This window comes from Aulostomus chinensis, chromosome 3 (assembly GCF_037954235.1).
Source record: "Aulostomus chinensis isolate RoL2024-O1b breed Wild chromosome 3, RoL_Achi_v1.0, whole genome shotgun sequence".
NCBI lineage: Eukaryota > Metazoa > Chordata > Actinopteri > Syngnathiformes > Aulostomidae > Aulostomus > Aulostomus chinensis.
This window is the reverse complement of record NC_141322.1, coordinates 29120425-29145083: the sequence shown is the minus strand read 5'-3', so window position 1 is coordinate 29145083 and position 24659 is coordinate 29120425. Positions and strand designations below refer to the sequence as shown.

The window sequence follows — 24659 nt, the reverse complement described above, 5'->3', positions numbered from 1 at the left end:
ACAACCAGACTAATTGAAAATGGGTTTATTTTATTTCCTGCATCCTCTGTTTATGACCTGGGTCTCTCCTTCTTGCCTTTGTACAGTGCCAGCAGGGACACGTTGGCCACCTTCACCACCTTGAAACGAACTCCGGGAATGTCACCCACGGCGTGACCTTTACGTCCAAATCCTGCCACCAGAACCTCGTCGTTCTCCTGCAGGAGAGGTAAAAGGAGGGCGGAAACGTCAAACTACAGGTCGACATTTAATTTCCTACCAGACATGAAAACTGTGTTACATATTTCTTTTAAAGGAAGAACGATGAGAACGTTCAGGTTTTGGATGCGGGGTAGTTGCAGATGACATTCTCTGCCCTCCTGGTGCACTTTACCTCGATGAAGTTGAGGCAGCCGTCGTTGGGGACGAAGGCGGTGATTTTCTTGCCGTTCTTGATGAGCTGAACTCTCACACATTTCCTGATGGCAGAGTTGGGCTGCTTAGCCTCCACACCACTGCAGAGAGAAAACACTCAGATCAACTTCCCTGGAAACAACGGCACATCCTAGGATTTCTTGTTAACGTTGTTGTTGCTGCACAGGTAGTTGCCGTATTGGTGTGTTGTCTTGTGTGTGGCATAAAAAGCAGAACATCAGAAGTGCTAAGAAACCCCAGACTGTTGCCAGCGAAGGTTTTCCTGGTTTAACAACAATCTTAGTTGAAGCAGTTAGTCAACATGTTTAATATCAGTTCTGTTTGGTTTTTAGAAAAATATAAGAGGAGCATCAAACAACAGTGTGGTCACAGAACATTAGCAACACAGAACAAGTGACCTTTACAATACGCATTTTACAAACCCACCCATAAAACAAGACCCCTGCCAGTGACACCAGCAAAGCTCATCGCTGAATGTGTGAATGTGGCAAAGTGCAGAGAGCAGTTTTCACTCGAGGAGCGTCAGCCTTCAGGCTTAGTGGTCCAATCAGCACAAGGCTGCCATTCACGTCACCGTTTCTCCCTGCAGGGTTTTTTTTTTTAATGACAAACTGATCCATCGAAATTTTGTCACCTCTTGGGATTAAAATCTGTGCGTAGAAACTCTTGTTTGGTCCAGACAGTCATGGTGTTGACAGACCAGATGTTCAACAGCGGAATGTCTCCACCATCACTCGCCTGAAGCCTGGCAGGTCACATGGTACTTACACTTTCTCAAGGACGATGCCCTTGGCGTGAGAGGCTCCTCCGAAGGGGTTGGCCTTCAGAGCGGTACCCAGATGGGCCTTCTTGTACTGTTTATCGTGCCATTTCTGCTCACGGCGGTGGTTACGGAGCTTCCTGGCTGTGCGCAGACCACGACACTTTCCTGGAAGACAAAGACCAGAAGGAAATAAGGACAGACCAACCTTGAAAAAGTAGTCAATTGAGTGAATAAGCCATAAAACAACATTTTGAGGTGGCCTCTTATGCCAAGTCCATTTCCACAGGTGCCTGCCAACTGTCCAGCAATTTCAAAAATCCCTGATATCCAAGTGTGTAATTGTGATAAAACAGAGCTCTACAAAAATGACAAAGACAATTATACACATTTTTCTACAATCCGCTTCAGAGTACATACAGAGTACATGGGGATCTTGAGGTGCAACCGATTACATTGACAGCAACAAAATCAACCCCGGGCACTCAGAAGCGGGTCTTACAAAAAAGAAATGCATAGAGAAACGTGAGGGGCGCTTTTCAATCTGTACATGCGCTCAAGTGAAGGAACTGCTGGTGACTGGCGGCCTGTCAAAAATCCAGCAAACTCGGAGGGATCCACAAAAGGTGTTGGGAGTTTTACAGCCTTTTATGCCGGCAAAATTAATTTCACTGCCTAGAATACAATCAAAAAGGAAACGAAAAAGAGAGAACCGCCACAAAGAACCCTCGGTAGGTTCTACCGTAGTACCGTAGTACTATGTAGGACCATGCAGATGTGATAACGCCTGACCGCTGTAGTCGCACTCTGGGTAAGATTTGCGCTGAACGGAGGTTGGCCAGCGTTCACAGTCCACATCTCCATGGACTACAACATCGTAGCTGTCGGCTGATGGTTTTTTTAATGTTATATAGTTGTGGGATTTCCGAGTGTGTCTACTCCAGGAAGAAAAATCCACGGAGACGATCATCCTGCATGCTAAGCTAACCTCGCTAACACACCGCAGATCGATGTTATGGCCGCTCCACGTTGCGGAGACTGAGACGATAAAAAACGGCCAGTTATTTCATTCGAAGGTTAGTTTTTCTGCCTTAAAAACGCTAAAACACTTTATAAGATATTCATGTAAAACCTCACTACGAGAATCCGTCACTGCGGAGTGAGAGGAATAAGTTTTTAATGAAGAGTTTGAGCCGTACCCATGATTGCAGTAGCGAGCCTGGGAAGGAAAGGAAGGACCCAGGATGCATCGCGGCAATGTCTAATCTGAGGACCCCTGACAGGAGCTGCTAGTTGAAATGCCTGACTGAAATTATCACACCAGTAAATATTCAGTTCTACAAATATGTTAATGTGCGGATCCAAATCGCTTTCGAGACTATATAATTGGCATAACTCTGCGCCCGTTTTTTTTAATTAAACAAATATTGAATGAATGGGTACGTGACTGAAGACGTGTCCAGGTGTATCACACCATGGATTTTTAGACTCATCAGACCGGCCCCCCCTTTCCCACAATCCCGAGTGTCTCACTTTTCAGTCACGCCAGTTAATTATGCGATTTGATTTTCAATAGAAAAAGACATTTTAAAAAATGTCAGTGGTGCATCTTGTGAACAGAACTAGGAGCTGAGTACTGAAAGAATGGAACCATTCATTTCATAGATTTCTTCCATATCATTCATGTCATGTCTGGGAAAAATAAAACCATAAATATTTAAATGAATAAATGATGGACACTTGTGTGTCAGAATGTTGTGTGAAGATTTTTTCTTAAATCCTATTTACAAAAAAAAGGGGCCGAGAAAAACGTGATACACGACAACTGTAAATACTTGTAAGGTTTCAGCCAATGCCTTTGGAAGACCTTTGACTGGCAGTCCGCAGGCATGCATGTTCAATGTAGACACTCACTATTTTGTATTTATTTATGTTTGGAAATTGGAAACAATTGCTAAACGTAGCACTCTGAAGTTCATCCTTAATGTATTGAAATTACATTTATTTTAGTTGAGTTGACCTGAAAATGGGAGACTAGAGAGACGGCAACGTGAAATGGGCGGGCCTCCTCTCGACCCCCTCCGCCTCCTCTTCCCACGTGATTGGTTGATTCATCAGTCTGTCGGAGGGGGATTTACAGACGGTGGCTGATTAAAGTAGATTAGCAGAGAACGATAGAGGGAGCAAGAGGGGAGGATGTGCTGGCATCTCACTCTGGTCACCACAGCAATGTCTTCATCCTGGAATCACCACTGCACCACCTTCCTCTCTCACATCCTCCTCCTCCTCCTCCTCCTCCTCCATCTGCAGTCGTCTTCCTGCCTGCACCGACAGCTGTTTGACAGGTAGGTGACGACGCTGAGGAACAGAAAGAGATGCATTTGATGGGTTGGCGCTTCTGACCTCTGCTGACTCTCTAATCTTTGACTCTCGACTCGTAAACCGGGACTGTTCCTGCTGTCAGACCCGCCGGGGTCGGTGCGGAGCTCCATCGGTTGTTGCTTCTCTAAAGGGTTAAAGGGATCCCCCCCCCCCCTTCGTCATTTCAGTGCAGACGAACAGACTGAAAGCCAAACCTCTGCATGTGATCAGTTTATGGTGTAGTTATGACCAACATGGAAACATGCAGTTGTGTTTGTGCTCACCTGCACAATATTTTTTTTAAAAAAAGAGGTCAAATCATCTGAAACAGAGAGATCCAGATTTGAAAATCTTGTCTGTCTTGTCCCTGAAATCCACCCTCAATCCAGCCTGCCGCTGGCATCTGAATAATCTCGATATTTTTGTCACCCGAGGATATTTTCAATCCCAGTTTTGAACACATACTGAAGTTTTGGTCCTGATGAAATACAAGACTGCATCACGTAATCCAATTACAGAATCTTTTTGTTTCCTTTTGAACAACCTAAGATTTTTTTTTCCATGATTTGATCCCGTCAGATACCTTAAATCCAATCCGATTAACTCTGATTAACTAGGCCCTGATTATCGTTAATCCGATACCGACTCTCCTTCTACCTTCGGTTTTTCTCCAACTCCTGCTGAGACGATCTCCCTTTAACTGCTGGGCCCAGTCGATCAGAAGTAAATCGGTCAGACAGCAAATCGATCGGATGACATCTTGAAAACTGATTCTTCAAAAGAGAGGAAAAAAAAGATCTCTCGGCTGTCAAAAGAAACTGAAGTGGGAGGGAATGGAGATAGAAGCTTCAGATAAGAACACTCAAAGTGACAACTGGGTAAGGGTGCACTGAAGTAACATGGATGACCTCATCCTGGATAAAGAAAGCGTGGGATTGCTAAATCCAGATCGTAGGGAGGTAAAACCCAAAGTAAATCAAAAGAGGCTAAAAAGCTGGGGGGGGGGGGCCTCACTGGGACTGTCAAACTAGAACTGACAGGAGATGCAAAGTTCGTCACATATCTCATGATTTTCCACCCCCGGGTTTAAGTCCAGTTCAGAGATTTAGTGTCACTGCAGGAACTAGTTTGTCTTTCACGTTGGTGGAATAAGAGCTGGTGGGTGACATCACATTAGCCCGCAGTGCCAGCTGTCAAAATCGTGGTTCTGGAAAATATTTTGCTGATTTGATTGGTATCCTTGTTGTCCGTCAATACAGTCGACAGGGGCAGAAGTGACATGGGATGATAATTGTGTGTCTGCAGGATGAGTCAGTTCATTAATGCAATGGAGGGAGAAGCTGCAAAATCTCCTCTTGGCTGAGAGCCACGCCATCCTTCATACCCTGAGTGTGTATTCATGATTTTATGATGATGTAATCAGTGCAATCCCTCAATCCACCATCCCGGGTACTGACCCACTACTCTAGATGAGGTTTAGGTTGTAGCAATTATTTATTCTCTCATGTTCCGTCATGTGTGCAGGGAAAACCGGGCATCAGTTTTTGTGCTACATACTGAGAGGTTTTGGCCGTGAGCGCCGAGGCTGACATGCAGCGAGGTCGTTTAGATCCGGCCCCTCCTGGATCGACAGCAGCCGATTGTTCTTCATGGTATCAGGCTCCGATCCGACATTTGTAGTCCCCCTTTGAGTCCAAAATCCATTTTCCCTCTCAGTCCCAAAGCTTCACTGTGTAGAAGCACGTATGCAGTGGTTTCACATTCTTTGGTCAAAGTGTCGATTTTCTCCGGGTTCATTGAGAGGCGGGCTTACGAGCAGGATTTGTGACATCACAAATATTTTGGGAGCCATTTCTGGTCCAAAATCCAGAATTCACAAGTACAAGTGTTGAATTCAGGCAGTCAGAGCCCTCAAGTGGACAATCGCACCCGAGTTCTGAGTGTGAGTCCTCATGGAGAAGCAGGTTCTTGTCTCCAGGTCTCTCAACCGCCTTCCCCGGCAGACGGCGGCCCTACGTTGTCATGGCGATGGTTTAGCCGTAATCAGGTGGGATCACAGGTGGGAGCGTACGGGAAGACGGAGGCCGTGACGTGGGTGACCTCCTTTCTGCCGCCAGCTGATTCCCGCCGGTGACGCCTCACCTCTGACCTTCAGCATCAAGAATATAAAGCTGATGACAGATGTCAATCAAAAGCACATGGCGCCGATGAAGAGGACCAGCTGGAGCTTGTTGACTGAGCCCCTTAACTCGTCTAAACTGAACCTTTGTCTGGGCCCGCGGGTCGGGATTCTCTGTATCAGCCCTGACCGCGCTGTGGGGGGGTAAACGCTTACTTCTTAAGCCGCTTCACGTACGAACCTGCTCCGTGATTTCCCTCCTGTGAGAGTCTAATTTGTTTTCCTCTGTAATCTGGGTCAGAGTCGTGCCACTGAGCCAGACTGATCACTCTGTTACCTTCAAAACTAATCCACAGGACGAGCGGCTGGGGCACCGGACGGCCCAGTTGCATTCTGGGTATTCACAACCTTGTTTGTTCCTCTCCTCATCGTCTTCCTCTCTTATCTCTCCACTAAAGCTTCATATTATATTTCCTAGGGTGATGTGACAAGTCCCCCCCCCCCCCCCACACACACACACACACACACAGAGTTTCATTTAATATACAAATACTATCAAGTATCAATAACATGCACCGGTCATTCAGTCAAATTTATACAAAAAGACGGTTGTGATTTATCTAATTAGCACAATGTTAAAGGAATCTTTGTGTGTTTTAAAATTGATCATTAGCACGTTGGTTGCAGTTCTGCTGTGAACCAAACGTGGGAACATGACATGAGCTTGTGAGGAATGATGTGAGGAAAGTAATCATCCAACGTTGTGTATTTATTGATCCTGATGTCTCTGTTTCCAGCGCGGCTGTGTCCCCCGTTCACAGTGAGTATCTGTTTCCCCTTCTTCTGTCCATGGACAAGCGCCGCATTGACAACACATTCACAAGGATAGGATGGATACAAGACATAACAAAAAAGGAATTTTTCATTGACCAGACAAGATATTCATTTCATCAATTTACAAAGTGAGTTACAAGGAATCCTGTTATTGACTGTCTGTCTAGATGATGAGATGGAGCAGAATGATGGAGGGATGAGGATGGAGGGGAGTTTGGTGCCTGGTGACCAGCCAATCAGACAGCTACCGCAGGTGAACTGAGCGGAGGAAAGATCCACGGGGTTTTACGTTCTCGTGTTCAGAGCCACGGCGTTGCTAAAGTCCAGCATTTGAAGTTGTGCGAACTGCAGAAAAATTTTTTAAAAAGGAGGGGAAAAGAAAGGAGAATAATTTGGAGAGGGAAGCAAAGAAACAAGGACTCCATCAATCAAAGAAAGAAGCTAAGCAACATAGGATGAAAGGACAAAACCTGCTGTAACTCAGGGGCGCACAGAGCTTCACGTGATTTAACACGCTCCATTTCTGTCCCGTCTCCTCCTCAGTCTCCGGACGTGTTGCGGAGGAAATTACTTCAGACGTCAGGAGCTGCGGTTCCCTTCCCACCACTCCAGGTTGCTGAGGATTTGATCAGAACTTTGACTCCGCAGCGAATTTGCAGGATGTGACACTGGGCTGTGGGGATGAAATTAGTTGTGCAGCATGCATTATAATTTCCACATCAAACCTTGGACTTTTGACTGTGAAAATGGTGTTGGTTATGAAGTGGCTACACGGTGTGGACTCCAGGTGTAGCGTAGAAGGGAGCCACGAAGGTCTTAAAGCGCATCCAATGTAAAAATCAGAATGTCAGGTTCTTCAGCTGGAACAAATATCAGCTATTATTCTGTGTTTTATTGCTTCTTTTAGTACCCGACTATTAACTGCAGAATCATGTCATTACTAAGAGGAAACAGCATGACACTGCTGTCTCCGCCCACCAGGTGCTGTCCAATGGGAAGCCGTGTGTCATGTTCCAGGCCAGGAAGTTATCTCTCCGCTATGAGAGGCAGAGGCAGATGGACCTGACGGAGCGGGCGTTCTCTCCTCAGAAACCCGTAGACACCAGCCAGTCGGTCTGCCGCCAGGACAAGGCTACGTATGAACCCGCCCCCCTGAGCTCCACCAACCTTCACGCAGCAACACAGTTGCATTAAAAGCCTGCTTCTGACCCCTGAACTGGCAATGGGGTCACAGTCAGTCAATCACTGCTGTGTGTGTGTGTGTGTTCTTGTACTTGCTACATATTGAGGACTATAATACGTATTTTAACCAACAGAGTGAGGACATTTTTGGAAAGTGAGAACATTTTAGCCGGTCCTCACTTCCTCAAAGGGGCCGTTTGAAGGTCAAGACTTGGTTTTAGGGGGGAGGTTCGAATCAGGCTCTGGTTAGGGTTAGGGTCCAGGTCAGGGGTCAGACAGTCAGCTGAGGTGGTTAGGTTTAGGGTGAGGCTAGGGAATGTACTACGTCAACGAAAGTCCTCACAAAGATATAAGTACAAAGATCTCTGTGTGTGTGTGTTTGTGTGTGTGTGTGTGTGTTGGATTTAAGACACATTCAAACAAAACAAAAAGACGGACTTGAAGTGAGATTTGATGCTTTTGGGAAAAAAATAGTCTTGACAAACTTTTTGAGTGAGAAAGCTCCATCCGTGAAGCAGCTGCCGCTCTCACATGGGGGGATCGTCTGTGTCACAGTCAGCCCTCCAACAGAGTTCATTTTTGCCAGACAGGCTCAGTGTCTGACACCACTGAAAGGACACGTGATTGACAGGAGGTCTCTCTGAAATCTAGCTAATTACTCAAAGGATTGTTCCCCCATTAAACATCACTTCCAGATGAGCTAAATATCAATTCAAAATAAATCGAACTACATCTTTTGTAGCGCTTCTATATGTTGCAAACTTCTGCGCTGATTTGATGACTGCACAATGACAACAGTGTTGTCTTTCCTTCCCAGGAGATTTAATGATCTTTCTGTCTGTTCTCACCAGGCTGGTCATGAGGTTTGGAGACGTGGAGGATCTGAGGGGCCTGTCCATCAGGTAACTCAAATTATCAACTAAGACTGAAAGGTACGGGCCACCAGGAGCCCAGGGCCACACCCTCAGAGATTAAATCTTTGCCCCGAGATCCTCACTGGGGCCTGAATGTAAAGTCTGACAGGAGCCCAGAGATCATTCAGAGGGCTGAGTTTCTGTCTCAGATGCTGGCCAGACAATCAAACACCGTCCAGGAGTCCTGGTTTAGTAGCAGATTCAAAGGTTTCAAGCCATCTCAGACGCCCATTTCTTAGTTTCATAGCGGGTTACAATGCTGTGAGACACGGTTTTGCCACTCTGAAAAGTCACTGCAGCAAAGATTTTAGATTGGCATGTGATGATAATGAGGTAAAAGGTAGAAAGAAGGCCACAGGAACACATCCTTACTCTCACATATTTCCCTGACCTTCCTTGAAAATGTCTCCTTACAATTTAGTGACCAATCTGATCTTTGTGGATGGACGTTCCAGTGCAAGAACCTGGAGAATGTTCCATGCTTTATCACCTGCCAGAGACCAGGTGTGTTTATTTTTGGAATGCTTCCCCTCCACTGTCCAGGCTGCAGCTGTCCAACACCTTCTATGAGTCCTCGAGTCAGTGGTGGTTCTCGGTGGACAGCATCTCTCTGCTCTACAACACCTCTGAGGAGGCTGTATTCAATGCCAGCGATGTGTACGCTCCATCCTCATCCTCGTACCACTGCCTCCACGTCAGCAGCTTGGAGCAGTACAGCGCCCTGCTGCTCCCCAGCACCGACCACGCCCGCCGCTGGACCGTCACCTTCACCGACTTCCAGGTTCCCCTCCTTGCCCCAGTAACACAGATGAACAGAAACTTAGTGTATCAAATAACTTCAAGTGAGGTGTGTGTGTGTGTGTGTGTGTGTGTGTGTGGGGGGGGGGGGGGGGGGGCGCTGATCAGGCTTTGATTTGGACCATAGAAGCTTCTGATGTCCATCTGTGGTGTTGATCATTCTAAAACTGTGCTTTTCTGAAATATACGCACATAACAGTGACCAAAATTGAAAAAAAACGACAACTCATGAGTAATCAAGCAACAAGCAAAATTAATAACTGAAGCACTCAAGCATTAACAGTTCAAATTCTGTCTCTCTGTTATTTTAAAATTGTCCCTCGTCTCCTCAGATCCAGGCCTTCAACGTCACGTCTGGTAAGTTCTCTCCTGCGAGCGACTGCACCACCTTCCTGACTCCAGCTGTCCTGATGGGCCTCATCACCTCCCTCATCCTGCTGCTGGTCCTCGCTTACGCCCTGCACCTGGTCATCCACCTGAAGCACATCGAGCATGAGGACGAGCACAAGGCCGACATCTACTTCCCCCAAACCCCCGAACCGTCCGAACACTGCTGCGGAGAAAACACGGTGGAGAAAAATGTTCTGTAGCGTGAAGGGGACTGTCAATACATTTACACCTCAAAGAGAGAGGATCTGACTGGTGTGACGAACTCTCATCTCAGGATTTGATTTTATAGAAATCAATTTCTAGTGTTTTGTAATTTGTCTGTTGGTGTGCTTCTGTATTGTCTTTTTAAAATATTTAATAAAAAAGTATTATTTTTAAAACCATTATGTTTCAGGACTATGCATATTTTTACTTTTTAATTTTAGGTAAATTTCTTATTTCCTTTTTTCCTTACAGCGGCACATAATACAATTCAGAGTTTGAAGTAAGATCCTTGAGATCAGTCGGACATCTTAGACAGGGATAAAGTCGGCGTGTCCAAACCAAAAAACGCAAGTGTGTCATTTTAATTCTGTCCGATGGGGGCAGTGTTGCGTGTGAATGCGCTCCAGTAGCCGTTTATTACAGAAGAAGGAGAAGAATAGGAGGAGGAGGAGGAGGAAGAAGAAGAAGCACACTGTCCGTGGGAAAGCTAGCTAACTTGTATCACAACCGATGATATTTTTAAAACGATACTCTTACAAGGCATCCTAATGTCTAGCTTTGATTTTAAATAAAATCGCCGATGGTCAAATTGGACCGTTTTTTCTTCCAGTCGATGTCCCTCAATAGACCGCTGTCAGGCTGCTAGCGCAGGCTAGCGTCGTGGCCCTCCTCACGCCGGCTACTTCATGATGAGTCGTGTCCCTGCGGCTCTCTTACGTTTTTCCTGCCGCCTGCTGTCCACATCATTGGCCAGAAACAGTTTCCTTCCTGGTAGAATGGAGTCGGTCGTGGTAAGGTGTATCCCCGGAGAGCCGAAACTCACCATCGCCTTCTGCCTGAACGGCTCCAACAGGTACATGCTACGAGACCAGAACGAGGCGCTGCGGACGGTCCTGGAACGAATCTCATACAACGCCGCCAGGGGACCGGGAAAGGCGAAGAAGTCGAAGATACCCAAGGGGGCGCGAGTGGAGCTGGAGCCCCTGTTGGTGAAGCTATTGTACCTGGACGGCAGCGAGGTACCGGTCACGTTGCTGAACTCGGAAGCGTGGCAGGACGGATCGGTGCTCCAAGTGGGGGATATTCAGTACTCGGTAAGCCGGAACGCTCCCACCTTTACGGTGGCCGAGCTCCCGGTGTCCCTGCTGGCTGGATTCCCCGTCTGCCCCAAACTGCAGGTTGAATTCGGCCATCTCCAGGACTGCGAGTTCAAGTGGTACAAAGAAAATATCCCGAACGAAAGGTACTCACACCGAAAAGTAGGATGTATTGATAGTTACTGTGTCATCGCAGTACTCTTGTCAGGTCATACATGTGTGCATTGTGTGGGTGGGTGGGGGGGGGGGGTGTTTGGAAGTGAAGAGCTGAGTCCAGTCGTTATTTTGGAGGCTGAAGGTAGAAACAGTGGGATGGAAGACGACATTAAACTGCTCATATTACGTCTCCCATCCTTTAAGTGAACTAAATTTGTGTGTTTTTTTAATTTACTCATTGGAGCAGATCATATCTCTCCCCCATATCAGTGTCAGTTTTTCATGGAGACTTATAAAAAGGTTTGGGGTGTCAATCATCTGTCCTGATGTATTTATTCTTTGACATGAATGGAATATCTACAGGTATCACGAAGTCTGCCGTGCTTCTTTATCCATCTCATTTGGCTCCTGCCTGATCCGTTTCTCTTAACACAACCAAACAACATTCAACTCAGTTGGAATGAGCTTTTACAAGTGAGTCCTAAGCTCTAAAGAACCGTGATAATGAAATCCTGAACATACAATTAAACGATAAAAAGCGAAATCTTTCAAAACAAGAAGAAATACATCGAGGGCTTAAAAGGTTAAAGTGTTTAAGAACAAATCTCTACCAAAGAAAACCTAAAGGGAAGCGTCCATGGTCTCAGAGAGAAGCACAGCTGTTGATGCTGGTAGGGATGTAGCGCAGATGGCGGTTCATGGACTGAACGTAGCAGGCTCCTCTGGCGCCTCGCTGGGTTGGACACAAGTCCTCATTTTCCTGCCTTCAGTGTGTTTGTTCACTGTATTACAACATCTTCCCTTCACCTGCTGATCACAGCCTGATGTTCACCGTGTGATAGTTTTTGATGCTCGAGTCACACATTCTGCCGTCGCTTCGCGTCCGGTCACAAAGTCTTGGGTTCAGCGCCTGTCGTCAGCACTTACGTCCATATCTTTTTTCTCTGTTGTTCTTGTAGTCCTGAAGCTGTGGGGGGGCAGCCAGGGCAGGCCAGCAGTTGGACTGAAGTAGGATGTTCACGGGTCTACGTCCCATCCGTTCAGGACATTGGCTGTAGGCTCAAATTGCGCTGCACTCCTAAAGACGGAGGACGCCATGGCGTGACCAAGGATCTGGTCTCCGTGGGAGCCGTGGAGGCCGGGCCTGGCGTGTGCACTTTTGACAACCGACACATGTACACCAGCAAAGAGACGGAGTGGCCGTCTGTGAGGGTGGTGTCGTACAACATCCTCGCCAATGTCTACGCCCAGACAGAACTGTCCAAGACGGTGCTGTACACTTACTGCGCCCCCTATGCCCTGGAACTGGACTACAGGCAGAACTTGATCAAGAAGGAGCTGGCAGGCTACAACGCTGACATCATCTGTCTGCAGGAGGTTGACATAGGTAATCGGTGTCAATGAGTCAATTGACAGACACTGAACAGTTACATTAACGTGTGTATGACGTTGATCAGCTTCTCTTAACAATCTAGACCGATCGAACTGAGGTCGGTCCATCTAACTGTGGTCGTGTTCTGATTCTTCAGGCGTGTTTGAGGACAGCCTGACTCCAGCTCTGGATGCCTTCGGTCTGGACGGCATTTTTAAGATCAAAGACAAGCAGCATGAAGGATTGGCAACGTTCTACCGCAGGTCTGGTCCGCCGGCGTTCTCTCTGTGTCGTCTAAAGCTCCAGTCGGGTGTTTACTTTTATACAACTGCTGCATTTACCTGAGAGGAAGAAATTAGACTTCATCGTGTTTTTTCTTTCTTTTTTTTTTTTTATTTACAGGACAAAGTTTAAGCTGCTGAGCTGTCATGACATCTGTTTCAGTGAGGCGTTGACCTCTGACCCCATCCATCATGAGCTGCTGCAGAAGGTGTCTGTTCGCCGCACCTTGAAGAGCAGGGTACTAAAAAGGTCCACGGCCTTGCAGGTATCAGACTTCGCCCTCTGTACTGACTGAGCCTGATTTAGAGTTAAATTTGCCTTTGACTTCTTGTTCTCTGGGAAACGTGGATAGTTGTTGTTTTGCTTTTTTTTAACCGTTTTATGGCTGTTCATAGACCAAATGGCTAATCAGCGGTTTGTACTCTGTGAATGTCTGCTGACTCTTTTCTCTGAAGGTCAGTGTGCTGGAGGATCTGCATAAACCAGACAGGAGGGTCTGTGTGGCCAACACCCACCTGTACTGGCACCCTAAAGGTAAAACAAATCATAGACATGAGGCCTGATCATCTGTGTCCTTCAAGCTTCTAAAGGTCTTTTTCTAAGGCGGGGACGTCCGTTTGGTCCAGATGGGCGTGGCTTTGAAACACCTGAGTCATGTGATTAACCAGGTTGCGCCCGAAGCCCCGCTGGTGTTTTGTGGAGACTTTAACTCCAACCCAAACTCAGGTAAATCCACCCAAAACTCGCAGCTAAAATCATGGCGTTCTAAAACTCTTGAGAAGACGATTAAATACAAATAATGCTAACTTCAGCAGTGCAGTTCAGTTTGTCTTCTTCAGGCGGGCAGCAGCACACTCCCGAAGCCACCCTACCGAAAATGTTCGTTTTCCATGTGCAGATTTGCGTGCAGCAGACAGAAACGGTGCATACGAGTGTGTCGCCGTGCCTCTCGTGTTTGGAAACAAGTGGCTGCTGAGGTCACTCTGTGTATCTGCTGCTGTCTCAGGTGTGTTCCAGCTGGTCAGTGACACGGCGGTCTCTCAGGAGCATGCTGACTGGAGCAGCTCAGGGCTGGAGGAGTCCTGCCCCATGGAGTTGCTCTCCACTCTCCCCCCCATGCTGAGCGCCTGCAGCCAGCTGGAGTACACCAACTACGTGGGAGGGTTCCAAGGCTGCCTGGACTACATCTTCATACAGCCACAGAGAATGGAGGTACGAGCACTGACGCTCAGTGTGTTTACGTGCGTGCTGTCGGTCTGTCCAGTCGCAGCTCGTTGAGGTCATTGAACTGGACAACTGCTGTTGTTCCAGCGACATGAACAAGGAAGCATCGGCTTTGAACTTCAGAGCAGGCCTTGACTGCCTGGCTAGTCTGCTAGTCTGACTTGAAGAGTGTGATTTAGTAAGTCTGACATGTTTAACTTTTATTTTAAATGTCCAGTTTAAGTCAGTCTAACATAATAGCTTTTCTAATATCGTGAAAAACTATTAACCAGTATATTTATATAATATCTAATAGTATTGACACTCGTAATACTGCTAGGGCTACTGGCCAGGTGTCTACAAGTCTCGTGCCAATTCTTCACCTAAAAACTCACAAATAGAAGTCTGAAGCTGCTGGCTCACCACTGCATCTCTTTTTCAAGACTCCAGAATGCCGAAGGAGCCAGACATGTATATTTAGCTTGAAGCTAATGCCACCATGTAGCCGCCAACTACAGACAAAGGCAAAATTGTACAAAATGTCCGTTTACAAACTCTCAAGCCCGCCTGATATAATCCACATTGTCTTTATCCAGCTGCAAACTCAGTAATCCACAAACACTCTGATCTGAGCCCAAATCAAACCACAACATCGTTTGGCGTTGCCGTGGTTCCGCTGAGTGTTCCAGTAGGTTGCGCTCGGCGATAGTGTGATCCAGTTCAACAGGAAACTGATGGTGTGTGTGTGTGTGTGTGTGTGTGTGCGTGCGTGCGTGCGTGCGTGCGTGCAGGTGGAGCAGATGATTCCTCTGCCAAGTCACCAGGAGGTCACGACCTATACGGCTCTGCCAAGTGTAGCACACCCCTCAGACCACATTGCCCTGGTCTGTGACCTGCGCTGGAACCCCTGACCTTTGACCTGTAACCACCTGGACAAACATGGCGGAGAACCATGCTGTTAGTGATTCCAGCATTAAACTTGAATGAATTCTGAGCATGGAAACTGGCACCCACAGGTTTACTGAGGGTCCCTGGAAAATGAGAAGACCGCGGACGAGCAGATGAATCCTCACACCAGGGACCCGCCGCCGTGATATCACCACTGAAATGTGATGATGTTCCAAATGTTATTTAAAGTACATCTTAATCACAACTAGTCAGTGTTGTCTTTCTGCTTGAAATGAGGACGTACCAAACCGTTTTCTTCAAGGCTCTGAATCACTTTGGTTGCTTTGTAAATGTTTGGCTCCTCCTCTTCCTCAGCTGGCGCTGGTCCAGGAAGCTCCCTTACCTCCGAGAGGTGAGAGCCAAAAATGCAGTCAGGGCTTAGAATTTATTTGCCCTGCTATTTTTAACTCAAAACTATTTTATCTTCATGCCTTTCTCTATCATGATATCCAGAAAATACTAAGTAAGTGTGCCTCCGGATCAATGTACAAATCAATATCATATACGAATAGAGTGGACAAATAAAAGTCATGTTTTTTTTGCATTGTTCTGCAATTTCGATTTCCTATTAATTTTTCCTTCAATATCTTACATATGATGAGACCTAGTGACTCCATATTAATGCCAGATACACTAGCATTAGCAACACACTAGCAATACGCATTACTAGCCAAGACAAATATGGCAAACCCCTGCCTCCTGTATTTTATGTGAATTTTAAAAAAAAATTGTAATCCAGTGATTCCAAATAAATACCAGCTAATTATTTCAAGAGTGGACGGTTGAAATAAGCGTCTTTAACAAAATAAATTACGCATCATTATTATTTTGGTTCCACAAATTTTTAATGTCGACTTTCATGCAGTGACGTTACCAGCATTTTCTACCACTACCCGCAATGTACATGAATGGATACAGCATCGACATGGGATACAGCAGCAACACCTCCCATCGCCACGCTGTTTTTCTCTGATTGGTCAGAAGTGGTCAGGAGGTGGGAACAGAATCTTTGAGACATACCATTGTCTCATGTTAATGAAAAGCCAAATTAAGTGTGACAGCTGTAATTATTTGCTCTAATTCTCTCAAGTATATATTTAATATATTGAATGTTTAATTTTTTTTTAATTAAGGGTTGTTTGCGTTTTTTTCAACTAAAGCACCTGTTTTCGTAAATACCCCTTCGTCAATGTTAGTTGTCCAATTCAACTAACCCGACCGGAAACTGTTAAATGTAACTTGTAAAATAAAATGTGCGTCTCTTTTATTGGCTTTCAGTGTCAGTCGGGGTGACCTTATAAGTCCATAAATAGCTAGAAGTCAAGACCTTATGATTGTAGATGTTGCTGCTCGACCTATATCATAATTGGGTAGATAGAGAGAAGCGATTGTCAACATAAGTAAGTAGTTTGTGCTTTTATGTTGAAATGCCGTACCGGACAAGCGAGCTGTCGTCATGTGGCTTGACGTAGGAACACAAACAACGAGTTCGGATTTGAACGGTCTTACGTGTCATTCCCAGAGTTTCAGTGGACATCAGTTTCATTGAATCTACCTGTGACGAACACAGCGTGAGTTTTCATTCTTTTCAATTTGCTCCATCCGAAACTAGCGGCCGGAACCAGATGGCAATCTTACCGGCCGGCAGAGTGGTTATCCTGCTGTAAAGGCTAAACGAGAAGCATGTGTGCTAGCTTAGCTAAACTAGCTTAAGTCCCTGTCAAGAGTTGATATTGTAGTCTCTTTTTTTATGTCTGGGCCCCTAAATTGCCGTCCTGTTATTGTTCTTAAGTAATTTAGTTTGGCATGTTTGAAAAGCTAATAAGTTGCTAACACCGTTAGCTACTGAAGTGGAGCCTCGCAGGAGTGCTGACCCACCTGGAACCTGTGTTTCTCTCTGTGCGTGTTTTTATTTTATCGCCCTTGACTGAAACTATTTTGTTTAAATTGTTCTTGAGCAAATTTAATTTTGTACTTATTACGATTGTGGAGTAAATCTTTCTTTAAGACTGAATGAAGTCGTTTGACATCCTGCGGCTCACCAGGACAGTTTGTTCCTGGAATTGGTCCACAACTTAAAGACTAAGAGCTAACATTTTATGATAAACGATATTGTCAAAATCACGGAGAGGAAAATGTTTGCTCTTTGATGGCCTGTTTGATAACGTCATTTACTCAGTGCCCACCAGCCGCTGTCAGTCAAACACAGCACTGTCATTCACCTCATGTCATCTGAGACAAAAAGATAGATTTCATACGGTCATGGAAAACCTGGAAAACTCATGAAGTTTGACTCAAAGCCCTGTCAAGCCATGGAAATATTATGAAGTATAACTATGGCAATTTCACTTCCTAAATACTGGATTATTTGTGGTTCCGTTAAGCAGGACTGAGAAGTTGTCCTTTGATTAATATTGATTTACTTTGAAACATCTTTGTACAAACTTGACAAAAGGGGGCTGCACGGTGGTGCAGTGGTCAGCACTGTCGCCTCACAGCAAGAAGGTTCCAGGTTCGAGTCCCGGCTCGGGCGTGGGATCTTTCTGTGTGGAGTCTCCATGTTCTCCCTGTTCCTGTGTGGGTTCTCTCTGGTACTCCATCTTCTTCCCACCATCCAAAGACATGCAATTGGGGACGAGGCTGATTGATACTCTAAATTGACCGTAGGTATGAATGTGAGTGTGAATGGTTGTTCGTCTCTGTGTGTTGGCCCTGCGATCGACTGGTGACCTGTCCAGGGTGAACCCCGCCTCTCGCCCGTTTCCGCTGGGATAGGCTCCAGCCCCCCCCCCCCCCCCCCCCCGCGAACCTTAACAGGAATAAGCGGAAGACAATGGATGGATGGATGGATGGATGGACTTGACAAAAGGACATTTTTGACGGATTCATTCTTCCCCTGTTCAGGCTTGTTTTAGTCTCATCACTGATGAGCGGTGGTCGCCCTGGTAACGGTTGCTAAAGACAGAAGCATGAAGGCTTTGATCCTGGTTGGGGGTTATGGGACCCGCCTGCGACCGCTCACACTGAGTGTCCCAAAACCGCTGGTGGAGTTCTGCAACAAACCCATCCTGCTGCACCAGGTGGAGGCGCTGGTCAAGGTAGGAGGGCGGCGAACCCAGACGCTCCCGTCTTTTGTCACACTACCACCAGGAGTCATGAAGTCAGAAAGATTCAGCTGAACTATCACCAAGGTCCTGAGTTCGAGTCCCAGCCACCCCAGTCCCTCTGGATCATGTGTCATATGTTTCCTGCACCATTAGTAGACGTGTCCATTACTCGGACATGGCTGTTCACTGCTCCTTGGTGGATGGGTTACGAATAAAGTGTTTTTTTCTGTACATTAACAATCCTCTGTCTTCCCCTCTGCTTGTAGGCTGGGGTGGACCATGTGGTTCTTGCGGTGAGCTACATGTCAGAGCTGCTGGAGAGAGAGATGAGAGTCCAGGAGCAGAGAGTAGGTCCACCAACCCAACACATAAGAGTGGATAGACAGTTTAGCGGCCTCAGGAACACTGTAAAACAAGAGCTCAGAGTCCTCACCGTCAGATCAAGTCACATCGCATCACATCACCAAGTTCTTAGGGTGTTTCTTACCTAATGTGAGATGATGGTGGTCCCAGTAAGTGGAGAACACCATTGTGTAAAAAAACAATCTCGTTTAATTCATTTTATTGTTTGTGTGTGTGTGAGACTGTGTTTATCAGTGAAAAGGGAGGAGAGTGTAGTTGAATGGTCATCATATTTAGCATTGAAATACTCATCACACTCTCTGTGTGGTTTTCCCCTCTCAGCTTGGAATTCGTATCTCTCTGTCTCATGAGAAGGAACCTCTGGGAACAGGTGAGTCCCTGCTGTGCCTCCCTGTATTTCCATCACCAGATACATTGCATTCCGTTTACATCCTCAACGGGGGGGGGGGGGGGGGGTGTACCACAAGATTGACGAGGGATGCATGGTCACACGGAAGTATGTGAATGTTAGTGTAAACACTTGAATATTAAAGCTGTGTGAGGCTCCAAGCTGTGGCCATCAGTCTGCTGCTGTAACAGATACCAGTCTGGATTCTGGCTGGGTCCCCGTTCAGCCATAAGAACCCACACAAAAGACTGCACCTTTGACTCCACGATGTAATTCCTGAAGGGAAATCGTGCTGGAACCACTTCAGGAGCGTGGCAGTGAGTCATGGTGTTTCATTGGGGTCAGACAAGTTTGAAGCAACCCAGCTTTCACAGTCCCTGCAGATTATGAAGCGACTGAGTTCCACCAGCTGACTGGCTTTTATGGCGACTGAGAAACTGGGGATCGCGTGACTAGACTGCGTCCAGAGTCTCCTCGGAAAAATGATGAAATGTGTTAAAGTCACTCCACCTCTAGTCTGGAGGAGTGTGTTGTCTTCACACACCTGCAGATTTGAGTTTGTACCCCTCATACACTCCTGTGCCAACTTGTCAAACCAGCTTCATGGAACCAGTGGTGACTGGTGCAGACTGGAGCAACACAACTGGGAATGCCATGTAAAATCCTGTCTAGAGCTGAGTAGTGTATCCCCAGCTGAATGCAGCACCCATTAGGACCTGGACTGATGTTTCTAGAAACTGATGATGAGCGTTAAACGTGTTCGTTTGCTCATTGGTGGACAGCGGGCCCCCTGGCGTTGGCTCGAGAGCTGCTCAACATCGACGACGAGCCATTCTTTGTCCTCAACTCGGACGTCATCTGTGATTTTCCCTTCAAAGATCTGCTGCAGTTCCACCGCAACCACGGGAAAGAGGGAACCATCGTGGTGAGAGAGATGGACACAAAGTCATTCACTTGCCTCTGTAAATCGTTTTAGACAGTAGGTCTTGTGCTTTATAGTCTTCATTCACTGATGATGAATCTTCAGGAGTGGTGAGGCTTTTAGCTCCCAGCCCAGTACGTCTGTTCAGCCCCACTTCAGGCACAGAAACTAGACCAAAAACCAGTTGAACCAGGTTAAGTTTAGGGTCAGGCAAGTCTCTCAAAAATGACTTTTAGTGTTTGTGTGAAGGTGACGCGCGTGGAGGAGCCCTCGAAATATGGCGTGGTGGTGTTTGAGGCGGACAGCGGGAGGATCCACCGCTTCGTCGAGAAACCGCAGGTCTTTGTCTCCAACAAGATCAACGCAGGCATCTACATCTTCAATCCCAGCATGCTCAGCAGGATCCAGGTCTGGGACGCACAAGACACTAAAACACACACAAGGTTCTGATGGTGGAAGTGAATTTGTTCACGTAGTTCAATCATAAAACTCCATAAATAGTACAGTTGGTGGTTATTGAATGTTATTTTTCTCTTAGATAATTGTGTGTGTGTGTGTGTGTGTGTGTGTGTGTCCGCAGCTAAGACCAACATCCATAGAGAAAGAGATTTTTCCTGTCATGGCGGAGGAGGGTCAGCTATACGCCATGGAGCTGCAGGGTAACTATTAATAATACTAATAATCTTATTATCTGTGTTATTTTAAATGATCAGGGTACTCATTTAGTAATAATTATAATTATGACATGTATTTTCCTCAACCGGAGTTCATTAGATACTCAGCTTACATCAGATAACAAGGATAAAAGCAGGAAGTCCGTTGAAGGCCCTGTGAAGCTGACTAGGCGGTATTTATTTCCTCATATTCCTGTTTTAGATGAAATCATGAAGCGAGAAAGGGACTTTTTGAATGTATTGATTGACATTAGAATCAGCCAATAGCGCTGTTTCGAGCTCAGATCTGTCTTAACAGGACCTTCAGTGATTTATTTCATATCCTACTGATGCAGTGGTGTGATCATGTTGACCTGTGTGCTCGCTCTGGTCTCTTCAGCTCACGGTTCTACCAGACGTAAGTCTTTGGGCTTTTCCTCACGTCGAGCTCTTGTAATCTTAGAGAGAGTTTACTGCGAGAGAAGCACCGATGCCTACAGAGCGAGTCAGAACCCCAGGATGTGGATCAGAGGCTGCAGTTTAACAGGATCCAATCGATCCAGTCTGTATCCACACATCTTTTGATCTAGCAGGCTGGATCTGAGCTGCGAGTTGAATCAGCGAGAGGAATCTGTGCTTCTCTTGATCCTCATCCCTCTCTGGGAGTCCTACCTACCTCGTGTCCTGTAGTCCACACATACAACTAGAACCAGAACCAAGCACTGGTCCGATTATAGGGCCAGTGCTCTTGCTGGGTCCTTGTGATTTCTGGCAAATTTACAGAAAAATCAAGCAGCCTGGATTTTTGGCGTGAAGCAGCAGTTAAAGTGATTCTTACACCAGAATGCTGAGTTTGCCTTTTTCACCAATGAGACCTTGAGCTCACAGAGATGGTTTTGTTTTCTTTGTGTCTTTTCTTTACTGGTGCATCACTTCTTTGTAACCTCAGAAGGCAGAAAGAGCCGACGACAAACAACAACCAACAAAACCAAAAATGTTAATCGCCTTCGACGAAGGAGCAGCCAACTACAGGAGTTGTAGTTTATTTTCAACTCAGATGTTGTGCTTGAGAGTTTCTAAATGTTGTGGTGTTGTTTTCTGTGTGACTGTTTTGTTATCAGCCATCAGTCACCGTTAGCTTCAAGCTGAATACACGTGGCTGGCTCTTCCTACAGTCTACAGTCGTAAAGAAGTGACGCAGTGGTGGAAAAATGTGTTTGTTAGCTCAAGACACGCTTTTAGAAGTACTCAAAAGGCAAAATACACGATTAAGGTGAAGTATCGCTTTAACTGATCATGTGACTCGCTGGTTCTGCGTGTCACCTGTTTGGACCACGGGGTTTTCTGCCATTGTTTCCATGGTAACTAATTGCTGCCTCTCTCTGTGTGTGTCCTCAGGTTTCTGGATGGACATCGGTCAGCCGAAAGACTTCCTGACGGGAATGTGTATGTACCTTCAGTCGCTCCGACAACATGCTCCTGAGAGGCTACGCACGGGGCCCGGTTTCCTAGGCAACGTACTGGTGGTGAGTTCCCCTCGTTGAAGCTTTGTTTCAGATAAAGAATCCACTCCGTCTTACATTCTCGCTTTCCTCTGTAGGACCCAACAGCTCAGATCGGGGAGAACTGCACCATCGGCCCCAACGTGACTATTGGCGCCGGGGTAGTCGTGGAAGATGGGGTGAGGATTAAACGCTGCACGGTACTAAAGGGAGCGAGAGTTCGATCCCACTCATGGCTGGAGAGTTGCATCGTGGGGTGGAGCTCCTCAGTTGGCCAGTGGGTGAGTAAAAAAAACAACACAAAACAAAAACAAAAAAACCCCCACTTTTTCAGAGATTCTTTGACAAAATGTTCTGCTCTGACCCTCTTGTATCTGGCTTCAGGTCCGGATGGAGAACGTGACGGTGTTGGGGGAGGATGTGATTGTGAATGACGAGCTTTATCTGAACGGTGCCAACGTCCTGCCACACAAATCCATTAACGAGTCGGTCCCAGATCCACGGATCATCATGTAGCATTGAAGAAAAAAAAATCCCTTTTATAAGAACTTGACTAACTATCCAACCTGTACCAGATAGAGGGGGTCAAACATGGGTGGTGCGGCGGAAGAGGAAAGAAAAATGAATGAGGAAAGCTTCCTTTTTTTTTTTTTTTAATTAATTTGGAGTTTTAGCCCTGCTTGGCTGCATCTTCCATTAATCTGACAAGAGGGGGCGAGGAGTCGACCTCCTCCAACTTTGCTGCTGGTAGAATGTGACTGTCTGGAGTGTAGCGGATAATAAATATCTAGCATGAAGACTAATTCAGTAGAGGAAAGGTGAGGGAGGGTCTGTTGTACCTGGGCTGGTTGTCCTGAGGCGGAGGGGCTGATGCTGTTTAGATTCACTATGCTATTCACTATGCAGTTTCTTTTCCTGGATCTCAACCAGTATCTGTGAACAGACCTCACACTACAGAACAGAACTGTGGTAATGACTGACGATGCAGATTCCTCTTCCAGCTGCCTTCATTGACTAATCAATCAGGCCACTAGGGGGCAGCAGAACCAGCTGCATAGAACCCAGTACATTATGAAGTTGTACTGAAGAGTTGCTCTTCCGTGACATGGGGGCATCATCATCATCATCATCATCATCCCACAAGTCACGCGTGTGTCCAACTGATGAATGTAATTCAGGAAGTTTTATGTGTAAAATCTTGATTCGCGCAGCTTTAAATGTCAGTTCTATCTGGAGGCCTTCCGGTTCTTTCTGTTTATCATGTAAACTGCACTTAATGCCAAACTAGTTTCTCTCTGTGAAAAATCAACAAAATATTTTTTATATATATAAATGACAAACCGCTGCTCCTCAAGAAAAGAAGCTTGCAGTTGGACTAAGTTTGATATTCTACACTATGGGTTCATACTAACATATTCAACATGTCTGATCTCTTTAATGTCTCAACCGCGCGTGCAGGTGGGCTCCAGGACCCAGCGATGTCACCGTGGGGGGTGGGGGTGGTTACAGGTACATCTGAGCATATTCCTGACTCCTCCCACCTGCAGGTGCTGTGGAACTATCGCTCCCTGTTGACCTTCAGCTGAACAGGTGGCTGGAGCCTGATGCTTGATGGGTCTTCATCTTCACACTGATGTTAAACAAAGTGATGTTGCCTCACGAGCATCCGAGTTTACAGCACAGCGGGAAACAAAACCGTTTGGTGGAAAATGAAAAGACACCCCCCCCCCTTCTTTCTTTTTTTCTTTGTCTGTAAACTTTAATTACAAGTTTGTATGATGTTGGTGTTGCAGTCATGGTGTTGATAAGATGTTGGCTGTTGGAGGACAAACGCCCCCAGATGGCTCAACATCCGCCAGCCTGCACCTGCTGTCACACCAAAACCCACCTGTACCTGGACAGGAACAGCTTACCTAGACATGTAGAGCAGAAGCCTAGCATCAATGTGTCCCGAGCAAGAGGCCAAGAACGACGTATTAGCATGTTGCTTAAGCATTCATTACGAGCCAAAGCGATCATAAGGGAATGTGATCGACTGGGTGGCTCTGAAAGGAAAGCTATTGGTGTTTGTCATCTTGGGGCCATGAACGGCGGAACAACTCGGTTGAAAATCCCTTTTACAGAGTCGGATATTTTGTATGACTGATAGCTAACGTCTGAGGTAGACTTCTCTCCCACTGGTGCATCGTGACTTGTGCCATTATTGCTGTGAAAATCGATCGTTTTCACGTTAAAACCGAGGCTGTCGAGTCGGTCGACGCCCGATAGAGTAAAACGAGCCTCTGCGAGGTTCCAGCAGCTCGGATGCACTGAGGTCCGTGATGAGGCGCCTCCTACATGACACGCATGAAGCCGTGACGCTGATCTGAATGCAGCCGACTGATTGTTGTGATGCGGTTTGTGATCAGCAGTGTTGAGAACATGTCAAGACTTTTCACTGTGTCTGAGCGGATGAAGGTGATTCTTGTGTTGAAGTCTTTTAAAGAGAATAATATAATACAATATACTGACCTCACCCACAGCTCTCATGTCCTTTTTTTCCCTTTTTTTTTTCAAGGTTAAAGGGGCACTCCGCTCATGTTTTGTTATTTAGACACAAAGTGACTGTTGGAAGGTAAAGGAGGAGAAAGAGACCTGCGTGTCTGTCTAACCAGCGAGCTCTGGGCGAAACTTCGCTCATGATTTCACAC

At 46.3% G+C, this 24659-nt stretch overlaps 4 protein-coding genes across 5 annotated transcripts; 3 read left to right on the top strand and 1 right to left on the bottom strand.

Annotated features, from left to right (window-relative positions):
• Positions 1 to 10: 10 nt before the first annotated feature.
• Positions 11 to 2530, bottom strand: rps23 (ribosomal protein S23). The gene is made up of 4 exons (XM_086200210.1): positions 2374 to 2530; positions 1183 to 1342; positions 374 to 494; positions 11 to 197 (listed from the first exon to the last, which is right to left on the bottom strand). The coding sequence occupies exons 1-4, from the start codon at positions 2375 to 2377 to the stop codon at positions 51 to 53; spliced, it is 432 nt and encodes a 143-aa protein (XP_086056336.1). The 5' UTR covers positions 2378 to 2530; the 3' UTR covers positions 11 to 50.
• Positions 2531 to 3307: 777 nt separating this feature from the next.
• Positions 3308 to 10149, top strand: atp6ap1la (ATPase H+ transporting accessory protein 1 like a). 2 transcript variants are annotated; one of them, XM_086200208.1, is made up of 8 exons: positions 3308 to 3519; positions 6452 to 6474; positions 6656 to 6741; positions 7032 to 7100; positions 7470 to 7624; positions 8522 to 8572; positions 9128 to 9365; positions 9715 to 10149. In XM_086200208.1, exons 1-8 carry the CDS (start codon positions 3371 to 3373, stop codon positions 9970 to 9972), a joined length of 1029 nt encoding a protein of 342 aa, XP_086056334.1. In that variant the 5' UTR covers positions 3308 to 3370; the 3' UTR covers positions 9973 to 10149. The 2 variants fall into 2 exon arrangements, with proteins under 2 accessions (XP_086056334.1, XP_086056335.1); XM_086200209.1 differs by lacking the exons at positions 6452 to 6474; positions 6656 to 6741; positions 7032 to 7100 and having other exon boundaries at positions 3394 to 3519.
• A 212-nt stretch (positions 10150 to 10361) lies between these two features.
• On the top strand, positions 10362 to 15583 carry pde12 (phosphodiesterase 12). Its single transcript, XM_086200891.1, has 8 exons — positions 10362 to 11219; positions 12189 to 12616; positions 12759 to 12864; positions 13004 to 13148; positions 13339 to 13417; positions 13487 to 13609; positions 13890 to 14095; positions 14878 to 15583. Exons 1-8 carry the CDS (start codon positions 10663 to 10665, stop codon positions 14995 to 14997), a joined length of 1764 nt encoding a protein of 587 aa, XP_086057017.1. The 5' UTR covers positions 10362 to 10662; the 3' UTR covers positions 14998 to 15583.
• Positions 15584 to 16468: 885 nt separating this feature from the next.
• Positions 16469 to 24484, top strand: gmppb (GDP-mannose pyrophosphorylase B). The gene is made up of 10 exons (XM_086200203.1): positions 16469 to 16605; positions 17939 to 18132; positions 18408 to 18488; positions 18826 to 18874; positions 19675 to 19817; positions 20064 to 20222; positions 20395 to 20473; positions 21866 to 21993; positions 22068 to 22250; positions 22354 to 24484. Exons 2-10 carry the CDS (start codon positions 18004 to 18006, stop codon positions 22483 to 22485), a joined length of 1083 nt encoding a protein of 360 aa, XP_086056329.1. The 5' UTR covers positions 16469 to 16605; positions 17939 to 18003; the 3' UTR covers positions 22486 to 24484.
• The last annotated feature ends 175 nt before the right edge of the window (positions 24485 to 24659 follow it).